Below are 12172 nucleotides of genomic sequence, written 5' to 3' on the forward strand. Positions count from 1 at the left end.
TAATTCAACAATATTTTTTTCATGCTTACTGCACACTTCAGATAATGGTTTAGAAAGATTGGTCAATAACATTATGTTGGAAGTGTAAAATGTGTAAGAGTCTGAGGGTAACTCTATAGTGCAACTTAGACTGCTTCTCTCATCTGTTATACCCATATAATCCCTTGCTCAGCTTCAGAAATCCCAGTTTGATTGCAGTGGGATGGCTACTACAATCACTATATGACCTAATAAGTCATATTATTTTATTATGTTTCTTGCCTTTCCTTCCTTCCTTTGTAGCTTCTATGATTTAGGAAATCCACTGACATTGTGTCATATCAAAAACTCAGCAATTAATAGTCAACAGAGAACACTGCCAGCTACTCACCAATCTCTGAGTATAGGAATGGGTGATGTTGTATTCTCCCTACTCTCAATCTATTATAATGCAATGTAAACAATTATTTTCAGAATAATGACTGTTTTATTGATTACACAGAACATTAAAAGATTGGTTCAGTGTAAGATACATTCTAAGGACAAAGCAATTGTGATTTTTTTTTCTTTATCAAATTCCTGGTCTTCTCTTAAACCTTTTTTATTATGTTTTCATGTGTTTACTTAAAATGGGCAGTGAACACTCATCTTTGGGCATGCTAGGCATTTGGAAGCATCCAGAAAAATTAAAACTACCCTTTCCAATACTAGGTATCAATACAATAGAAGAAGAGGAAATAGAAATAATTCTGGTATTATCATTCTATAGGTCTTCACTTAACCAGTGAAGACCTGTAGAATGGAGAAAACTCATTCCATTTTATCACAATGGCTTGAAGCTACTGTAACAAGAAGAGTGGCAAAACTAATTATTAATCTCACAATAGCTGTACCATATTCAGAGATCTATAGGCACCAGTAGTCAACAGTTTTCCTGATAATATTTACTTTCAGTGTTCAACACCTGCATATTTTTAGATTTATTATATTTTCTATACAATGCTAACATACGTATTTGCCACTGAAGTGGTAATTTAGTAATCCCACTTGTGCCTTTACAGTTTATGAAGATGAATAGGATGGTTTAAAAGGTTATAATACCATTTATTAATAAGTAATAAAACTATTACTTACAGCAGTTCATCTCTTAAGCATCAGTCAATAGTTCATTTCCATTTGATCCTGCCTTAACTCAGAATTTCAAGTCTTTAAAGAAAGAGTAAAACTTAAATCGTTATCTTTTCTTTTTTCAAATAGCAGGTCATTTTTTTTTAAAAAAAAACCCCATGATTATTACTTATTAATATTACTCATCTAGTCATTTTGTTTGTACTTTTTCATTTGCAGAGCTTCTTAAATCAGTGTTTTGTTTTTGTAACAAGTCTCCTTGCTGTTGGTCAAAATTCTCCAAATCTGATGGCAGTGCTAATGATGAGATGACTCAGATTTTGACTCTTTGAATTTAATGTTATATTTCCTTCAATATCTAATATATTAAACTCAGTTATCACACTTAAAGTTTAAAGAATCCAGCACACACACACACACACACACACACACACACACACACAAATTCCAACATTTGACACTAAACATTCATTTTATCATTGATATTCAACTATGATAACAATTTTGCTCCCTTGTCACCATATATTTTCTTCTTACATGGCATTTTATAGTTTAACTGGTTCATCTGAGCATGACCCAGACAACTGTGGACAATCTGATATGACATGTTCTACTGAAAAGTAACACTGCCAGCGAAGGAACTTATTCTTTGTAATTCAATACTGTTAAACAAATATCTTTTTTCCTCTCTTTACTTTTCTGTAACGTACTTATAGAAATGTTTACTTAATCCATGTCCTTGCAGATACTCTGGCTTTAACATAACATGGCTAGATTCATAAAAGAAAGCAAACTTCAAACTATTTAATCCATTATATGAATAGAATAGAATGTTATATCATGGGAGAAATAGCTACAAATCTATCAGTAATGTGATAGGATTTAAATGTTGAAGTTACAAATTTTTTGATAAAAAGAATACCAGCCTAAAACCAATAAATAATTTTGACAAATTATGACAAGTTACTGACAAATCTTATCAGGCAGTTTAATTGCAGGAGAGTAGCATCATTTTCTTTCCGAGCTGCTTTCCAATAGTAAGTTCTAGTTCATCAATGAACCACTAAGGTTCTGTGGGAGCTGGCTAAATATTTTGTGGGACTGAATCACTCTACAGGCCAAGTGAGGACATAATTTCCCTCAAATCAAGTCCTACTGCCTTCTTCCAGAAAGCTATTCCAATTAGACTCAGTCACTCCAACAGCTGTCACTCACTATCCATAACTGTGGTCACTTGCCTTTGGCTTCCAGTAAACCCTATTGCATCTCTTTGATAGGTCTGTCCTAAATGGACTTTGAAAATCACCATCCTTCCCATGCAGTCTGGTTAACTAGACTTTCTTTCATGGTCACTGACTGTTTAAAAGCTCAGTATTTCTGATATACTACACAGAGTGGACACTTCCCAGTAATTCAACATGGCTAGTTTGAACTTAATCTCTATTAGGACATCTGAACATAAGGCCTTTTACAATGGTTGATAGCCTCTGACAGTTAACGCTAATGCTGTGCTTTATATCCTCTGGGATTAAAATTTGGCATTTTCTAAAATTTTCCACAGAGCAATTTATGGTTTCGATGATTAGATAGGATAGATTTTAGAAAGAAGAGAGACATATTGTAACTTTAGAGAAAGAGAGAAATTTATAACTGTACTTATAACTGTTATATAGAAGATTGAAAGCCACTTTTTAAATAGTTTTTTCTTTTCTATTTTTTTTTACTTTTTTGCACTTTTAGTTGTCTCTTTGATTTCTTTTTCTTTCTTACTTTATATTAATTTATATTGGTTTTTCTACTTTTTTGTCTTTTAATAAAATTATATATATAAAAGACCACAGGTTTTTCCATGGAGTAAGAATAAACTTGTATTAATCTCCCCTCTTATTCTAAATGTGATTTGACATTATCTATATCCCAGGTCTGAGAAACTCAGTTTTAGCATATTAATAGCTATTATATATCTCTTAATTTAAGTCAGTCATGAGTATGTTATTTACATTTTTGAACAACTAAGTTGTTTCTTATGAAGAAGTAAATTCTTCATAAATGTGATACATCATCTCATATCTCAAAACAGGAAATACTGCTCTAGAGTTGTTTTTTTTAAAAAAGTAAACCATCTCTTACAGTATGCATAAGATGTACATGAACATAAATTAGGTAGACTCAAATGTATACTGCTAGTATACCATGCAAAATCGTATCAACATTAGTAACTACAGCTATTTTGAAGTTGGACACAACTTCAAATCATTATTAACCTTTGTCAGAATCATGTCTCTATCTGAGAAATGATTGCAATGAATGTCAGGTAGGACTGAAATAAGCGCAGGAAATACCCATTTACACCGAATGTATTTAAATCACCAGATTAATTCATACTTGGATACTGAAGATACTGCCTAGGGTTCTGGCCAGATGCTTCTGTATTATCTATGAAAAATCTTGGAGAGCTGGTAAAATGTCAGAGGACTGGAAGAAAGCAAGTGCCCCATCTTTAAAAAGTAGAAAGCTCCTGCATACTGATAGACCAGTAGACCTGACGGATATCAATACCTGATAGGTTTCTACAGAAGATATATAGACAGCAGATTTGTAAACACTATTAAAATGTGGTAATTGTCAGAATTCAGCATGGATTTGTGAAGAATTGGACCTTGCAAGACTACTGTACTATAATCTTATCTTACATATTAATTGAATAACTTTCTTAATAGAAAATGCTGTGGACATACTATTTATTTTTTTGATATCCCATTATTTTACCCAGCTTGAGGCAGTACATACTGTATAAGAGCTCTTCGTCCTATTTTTCCAACAACCACCCTCTGAAACAAGTTGGCTAAGAGAGTCACCAGAACTCACCTAGACAGTTTCTGTCCCTAAGGAGTACTATAATTTACTCTCTCCCACTTTCTAGTCCATCTTATTGCCTTATATCTTATTGGCTATAAGGAATATGCTTTGACTTCAACAAACTATTTGACAAATGTATCTCAAATCCTGATTAGCAATTTAGCTGAATGTAGACAGTATGGCCTCACAAGACTTAAAGAAACCTGAAATGTTTCTGAGGAGAGCAACAAAGATGATTAGGAGTTTAGAAGGTGTGCCTATGAAGAAGGATTGAAGTTGCTGTATATGTTTAGACTTAAAAAAGGTTGGGGTGGAAGTGGGGCTATAATAGCATTCTTTAAATGCTAGACCGGGATGCCTTGCGCACAGTCACTCATGCGCTCGTGACCTCTCGTCTAGACTACTGTAATGCTCTCTACATGGGGCTGCCCTTGAGGTCCACCCGGAGACTCCAGCTGGTGCAGGATGCAGCCGCGCGAGTTGTCTTGGGAGTTTCCCGATACTCCCATGTTACACCTTTGCTCCGCGAGCTGCATTGGCTACTGGTTGCTCTCCGGGTGAGGTTCAAGGTGTTAGTGATGACTTACAAAGCCCTTCATGGCATGGGTCCGGATTACCTACGGCAACACCTGCGGCCGGCATCAACTTCCCTCCGTCCAGTGCGCTCCCACAGAGAGGGCCTCCTCAGGGTGCCACCGATCAAAGAATGCCGATTGGTGACCCCCAGGGGGAGAGCGTTCTCTGTGGGCGCGCCAGACCTTTGGAACAGCTTACCGGTTGAGCTCCGGATGGCCCCCGACCTTCGCTCCTTCCGGCGCGATCTCAAAACTTTCTTTTTCGAACAAGCTGGCCTGGTCTGATGGGATGGGGTTGGGTTTTATAAATAGTTTTAATTGTAATATGTATTAATTTTAAGGGCATAATGTTTAATGGCTTTTAATTTTTGTATAATATTTTTATTGTGTATTGCCCTGTTCACCGCCCTGAGTCCTTCGGGAGAAGGGCGGTATAGAAATCAAATTATTAAATTAAATTATTAAATTAAATTAAGAGGATGTCATGCAAAATGAGGAGAAAATCTGTTTTCTGTCATTCCAAAGTACAGGACAAGCAATAGGGGTTAAAATTACAGAAGGGCATATAATGATTGAATATTAAAAAGAAACTTCCTAACAATAAAAGCAGTTTCAGAGGAGAACCAGTTACCTAGAGAAGTGATAGGCTCTTTTTTACTGAATGTGATGTGTTCAAATGGAATCCAAATCTTAATTTTAATAAAAAGCTCTTCATCTTAATTTGCATTTTGAACAGAGCAGGAAGTTGAATTCAATAGCCTAAATAGCCCTACATCTATGTAACATCTCATGTAACTGAAGAAAGAGTATTTGTAAGTGTGGAAAGTGCATCTGCACAATTTTGTTTTTAATACTAACCAGCTGCTTTTGATTAGTTTTGCTGCAGCAAAATTCTTGCCATATCTAACATCACTATGTTTATAATAGTGGTGATGTTTGTGTGTGTCTTTCTGTATGTGTGACTATAGTAGTGTATGCATCACTCTCTCCCTCTCTGTGTGTGTATAAAATATCAGGCACAAAATAATGCCTTCTACTTTAAGTCATAAGCTGTATATCTTTTCTGTTCTTTTCTTGTAGTTCTTTGTACAATGACATTTCCCCTTTGCAGGAAAACCAGGAGATAACATATACTGAACAATTATTTAGACATATGTTTTGTTATAAAAATTGGCAAGAAAAAGAGGTACTGGAGAGCTGGAACTTTCTCTGCAATGTTCCATTATCTTTATACTTATTAAAGTTTTCAGAAATCTCCTAGTATATATTTTTTCTTAACTGTAAAATTCCATTGATTTACATCTACAGAAGGACACATTCTTAAACTCTATCCAGAGTTAATTTAAAATTTTCTAATAGCTATCTATAAACCAGCATCCAAAATATTCAGAACAACTTATTCTCTAATTCAAGAATTTCCCAATGCCCATAATAGCAAACTGAATTTTAGCTCTTATATCTCTGAGGAACATTCTAAAAGTCTTTTTATCTTTCTGATAGCTGATACATTTTTCTAATATATCATTGCTTTCAGTAATAGAATTTCCCAAGCTTTGCCACATAATTAATATCCCGCAGATATCTTTTTTAAAAAAAGATTTGATGCAATATTTTCTGAAAATTAGACTTACCAGCCAACTATCAGAAAATTCACTCCTAATACCATGTAAAGATATAAGGGCTATGCAGTGCTTCAGATGTTTTGAACATATATAAGTGCAAATTTAACATCTATTTATGAGTTACTAAAAATTCCATCTCTACTTTCTGACTCAAGGATGGTTATGAGCTGCAGACAAGTGCTGCATTCACATTCCGGTATTTTTTTTATTGAAAAGTTTTACAATACATTTTTTAAAAAAGACAAAACCCCTCCCAACCCCCTCCCCTCTCCCCAAACCTCCCCAACACCTCCCTCCCCTCCCCCTCCCCCTTCCCCGACTTCCCAGAGCTCAATACAGGGTATAAAAATACAAACAATCATAGTCTACCTTATGCAAACAACAATAAAATATTAAATCTATTGCACTTTAACTCTTATAAAATAACTACAAGCAATTTAAATATCACATCAATACTTATTCAAATGCTAAATGAAACTTTTTAGTCCCATATTTATTCTGGATATAATCAATCCATCTTCTCCACTCCACAATATATCTCTGTTGCGACTGATCTTTCAAGTATGCTGAAATCTTTGCTATTTCCGCCAGATTGGAGACTTTTAAAGTCCATTCTTCTATAGTTGGCAGTTCTTCCTTCTTCCAATATTGTGCTACTAAAAGTCTCGCTGCCGTAATTAAGTTCAACTTCAGCTTAGTGTCCACAACAGTAGTATCAGTAATGTTGTTAGTTGCGAAGTCGTGTCCGACCCATCGCGACCCCATGGACAATGTTCCTCCAGGCTTTCCTGTCCTCTACCATCTTCTGGAGTCCATTTAAGCTCACACCTACTGCTTCAGTGATTACTGCCTTGTCGTGGCGAAGGGGCTTGCGTAATTCAATGAAGCTATGAGCTATGCCGTGCAGGGCCACCCAAGACGGACAGGTCATAGCAGAGAGTTCTGACAAAACGTGATCCACTGGAGAAGGAAATGGCAACCCACTCCAGTATCTTTGCCATGAAAACCCTATGGACAGTATCAGTAATAATGCCCAGTAAAATCAGTTGCGGACAAAACTTTATCCTTTTCTTGAATATCTTTTGCATGTTCCACCAAATTTTAATCCAAAAAGCTTTAACCTTTTTACAGGTCCACCATATATGAAAATACGTTGCATCTTCACCGCCACACCTCCAACATTTGGGCTGGCTCACAACCATAAAAATTAAAAAACATAAAGTAAAAAATTTAAAAAAAGAATTAAACAATAGATACAATAATTACAAGACAATTTAACCCAGTAAAAAGCCTAATTAAAAGACATAGTCAGTCCAGGCCCGCTTGTTGGAACAACCAGGTCTTCAGGTCATGGCGGAAGGACCGAAGGTCAGGGGCCATCTGCAGCTCCGGGGGTAGTTCATTCCAGAGGGTCAGTGCGCCCACAGAGAAGGCTGTCCCCCTGGGGGTCGCCAGCTGGCATTGCCTGGCCGACGGCACCCTGAGGAGGCTGACTCTGTGGGAGTGAACTGGGCGATGGGAGGTTGACAATGGCAACTTGAGCCCTTGAAGAACATCTAAAGAACTTCTCCATTTAAAATTTTTGAATTTGTTGGTTCTGAACACCCTAATTTTACAAACAATTACTCAGTTTGTAACTATTTACATTCTCAGACATTACCTTAATAATTCTTAGGTCCTTTCCACCAATCTTAGACTGTGAATTTAATTGTAGATATCATCATCATCATCATCATCATCATCATCATCATCATCATCAATCATCTTCATAATTTAGTTTTATTATTAATGTGGACATATGCAGCCGTGCTGCTTTTAATATATTTGCAACTTTTTATTTTAAAAACTGAATAGTACAATTGCTGTGTAGATACCTACGTACTGTAGAGTTGTACAGTATTTAGATTCAGCATGGGCATTTATGCAAGTCCTGTCGATAACTCCTTAAAGGCGATGTGTTGTTTCCTGGTCTTCCATGTTACCTGCCCAGGCTTGGGAAAATATATGATGTAGTTAAGGAAGCAGTAACATTGATATATTAAAGTGCTGGCTTCATTGGTATTACTATACCTAGAAATTTGGCTTCCTTTATTCAATGTATTGGAAAACATTAAAAAAAGAAATAAAGTATATTTGGGCATGAAATGTGATAATAATTGGAAGATTGGCCTTTTTAAAACCACATATACACTGAAGAATTAATTTGTACTAGGAACAGTTTGCCAGTCCACTTTTTCTTCACAAGGGCTGAGCCCTCTGTGTTGTTAAGAAAAACAATTTTAAATTTTGTAAAGTTTGCTTTCACAGCTTGTGAAACCTGTATGTTGATGACAGCAAAATAGTGCAGATAGGTCTACAGATCTTTTACCTTGTATATTTTTACTCTGTATGTTCTATCTTGTAGAACCTAATTTGTAGGTTTTATTTAATGGTTTTTATTCAGTCTGGGTCGCTAGACAAAGATCATCTACTCATTTCCCATTACATTTTTCTGATTGCCTCTAGCATATCTGAATCTGAATTGTAGACTGGTCTTTAAAATTGAGCAACATCATGATTTGTACCTATTTAAAGAATTGTGCACATGGAATATTTTCCTGTGCCCTGGTGCTGGTTTGATTCCAAGCAGCTCCTAAGTCAAAGATCTTTATCTTTCATGCAGGCGGAGATGAAAAATGTATTGTTTCTCCCTATTGGTTGATATAAGAAAAAATATGTTTCCTTTAAAAAGCACTAGAACCTCAAATGTGAGCTTTAAGCATCAGTTTTTCAATTTTCAAAGTTCAAGTGTAGCATCCACTTTTTCACAGTGGCCAGTCAGATATTTCTGAGGGGGTCCAATGAGTATATTTATCATCGGTGACTCTTAAAATAACAAAGAAACATTATCAAATAAATAAATCCCTGTTGTTGCCTATCAGCAGGATTCACTACAATAGTACCTTAGGCTATGAGGGCTATATTTAGCTGTTATGGCTAATAGCCACAGATGGCCATATCTTCGATGATTTTTGTCATCTTTTAAAACTACCTCATGGCATGAAAGACTTAAAATATGCCACGTGTGAAGATTTTCTTGCTTCTGTTAGATGCCTAATTCTTTAGGCAATCATTTTCAGTGATTGGCTAGCTCTAGTAAGAAGCAGAGATAAAGTTTCTTCCCATTCTCTTTTCACCAACTGATATAGAAGTCCACACATTTCTGTTGTGCTTTGGTTTGATAACCATTTTCTATCTAAGCAAAAAGTCTTAAGTACTTGAACATTTTCCTAAAAAGAAATGAGAGTGAAAAAGGAAGGGACTCAAACTCATTGGTTGTCCTGCTTTCCATTGTCTGCACCTTGTCCAGTGCCAGAATATTCTTTTGAAGATAAGCAGCCAAAATTTGGGGGATGTATTCCTATTGGAAGAGTTAACTTCAAAAACATAATCCTCCCTATGCACACTTCAAGACAGAGCTAAGAAAGGATAAGTGAGCCCATCAGCATCCAGGAACATTGGGACGCTTCTCATATTTCCAATCCAGCACCAGGCTGAAAAATCTGCAATATAGGATCCCTGTTGTGATGTTTCTCGTATTCTGAAATTCCCACCAACATGAACAGTTATATGATACTAGAAACTTTTAAATTGCATGGAATTTTAGGGATGTAGTAATGCTCTTTTACTATGATGTTGCCATGGATGTCAAATTAGGGGATGAGCTGTAAGAGAAGAAAAGAGTATATGTGCCCTCCCCTAATAAATAAAAAGGATTTGACAGCCATAACAAACTTTGTTCATCTGTGTATGATTCTGTTTGACGAACAAAAGGATATATGAATTCTATGTATCTGGAATTAAAATAGGCTATTATTTTAGGACATAAGACACTGAATTTGCAGGATCATTTGCAGAAATTTGTCTTGCACTGCTTCTATACAGAGTTGTTTTAACAGGTAATTATATGACAGTGTAAGTGCAGTGGCATTGTTCCAAACACCCACTTTTTTATGATCTGTGACAAAAAGAGCTATAAACCCCTTGGCACATTGTACATTCCTTGTTAGATTGGCTTCCTCCTCTTCTCCTACTCCAGAGTTCATTTCTACGGAGTATTGTTTTAATTGCCCATTATGTGATCATTGTTCATGCCTGACAATTGGTGCTTTCTCTACGGGTAGATTAGTTGCACAGCCTGCTCTGATGGTGGGAACCCAGAAGAGGTACTATAAATTAAAACAATGATCTAATTACTGAACACAAAACAGGGTTGGCACCCTATTAACAATATGCAGTTTAGAGTGTTTAGGGCTGCAATAAGCCAATAAATAAAACTTGTTTTCTCCCTTGTTCTGAAAGCAGCCGGTATAGCAACCAATTGTATTGCTCAGCTTCAGCTCAGGATTGTGACAAGCCGTTCTGCTGTGCTATAAGATTTCTTTGCCAACCCCCCCTCCCCATCACCTCAAAGAGCTGCACTTTTTTTACATCAGGTCCCTGGAAGTACCTCCTCCGCTACCTGAAAAGCACAGCACTAAAGGGGTTAAAAAAGCTTCTCTGAAATATGCAGGGAGGAAATCAGACTGAATTGGGGAGGAGAATTACTTGTACAGCACACGCCTTGTCAGTAAGTACGGCTCTCAGCTCTCAGATGAAAGGAGACAGTCGGAAGGCAGTGGACAGCATCACTGGCCACTGACCAAACCAGCATCCCTTGAGTTGACTCTGGATAGGGAGGCACTGCAATGGCACCAGTAGGCTAGTAGCGTCCTGGGATATGTGACCCTGTTGCTGTGATTCTGCCATCCCCCTGTCGTCTTTGCTAATCACTCAGGGAGCAGGAAAAGGGAGATGCAGTTTGGAAATGACTGCTGCTAAGCAGGAAACCCAGTGTCAGACGGCTGCACGAATTGTCACTGACCTATGTCGCCAGAAGAGCCTGCCCCAGCTGGACCTGGAAACCTGCAAAGAATTTCTCCTCTTTCCTGATCTGAATGGCCCAGAGCCAGGTACAGTACCCCCTGTTCCACAGGGAAGGACTTTTATCTCTTTGACTTGCATTCAGTTACAATCTGGGAGAAGCTTTCCTTCCCCACCCCAATTAATGTGAGCCTTATGCCACTGTCCTGTTTACCCCTTTATACCAGCCATTTGTCTCCAAAAGCAGGCAGATGCTGTTTCTTGCAGAGATGTATTGCCAGGGAGTCGGAAGAGACCTGTTGAAAACAAGTTCTCTAAGTAAGAGAGGAGGGGAAAGGGAGAGTATGTGATATGAGCAGGAATTCAAATGGTCATGTTGGGGAAATAAACACTCTTTCTGGCATCAAAGCTGCACCATAACAAACAAAAAGCAAGCAAACAAGCAAACAAGCAAAACACCGTTGACCTTTGTTGCCAAGAATAAAGTAATATTAAAACAAAAACCTGGAGTAGGATGGGGAAATAGATATTGATATAGCGCTAGCCTGTTGAAAAAGGAGAAGAAAAGAGTAAATTTTTAAAATGTACATCTCAGAAAAACATAATCGGTCAATGATTAGACTCATCTGTGATTAAATAAGAAAAAAATAATTTACCCCTTAAATTGAACTAAGAAGAAGGTGTTGTGGCATTGCTTCTAAAAACAATTAACACCCAAGTTTTAAACTGGGAGATTGGAGCTGAGTTGACTTTCCAAACATGATGGCAAGTTAAAACAATCAAAGGCTTTCTTTTTCTTCTCACGCCAGACTGTCGTATTCTTAACATGGTTGTTCCCCAGATATAGAAACCTTCTTATTAAGATAGCTTTAAAGGTACATGGAATGACATAGGAGGCTATATCTATTAAAAGCTATTAGCCATGATAGCTAAAGAATGTTTTAGTAGATAGGCTACATTTTTCATTCCTAGAATATTTGGACAAACCATAAAGCTAATATCTTCATAGCAGATTCTGTTTATGATGTTCCCTGAAGGAATCTAACTACTACTACAGTCTGAATCAGTTAACTTCATCTGGAAGAGCAACATTTTGCTTTCTTTTCT

General features: G+C 36.8%; 1 protein-coding gene across 2 annotated transcripts in view; it reads left to right on the forward strand.

Moving 5' to 3' along the window:
- Positions 1-11009: 11009 nt before the first annotated feature.
- SYT6 (synaptotagmin 6) overlaps positions 11010-12172 on the forward strand; it is a gene marked incomplete at both ends in the record, with an annotated part of 170423 nt that continues 169260 nt past the window's right edge. For both annotated transcript variants that reach the window (XM_083358851.1, XM_083358852.1), the window contains one exon: positions 11010-11154. In XM_083358851.1, coding sequence (XP_083214977.1) covers positions 11010-11154 — 145 coding nt within the window. The remainder of the gene's footprint in view (positions 11155-12172) is intronic.

This window comes from Vipera ursinii, assembly GCF_947247035.1.
Source record: "Vipera ursinii genome assembly, chromosome: 3".
Lineage (NCBI taxonomy): Eukaryota > Metazoa > Chordata > Lepidosauria > Squamata > Viperidae > Vipera > Vipera ursinii.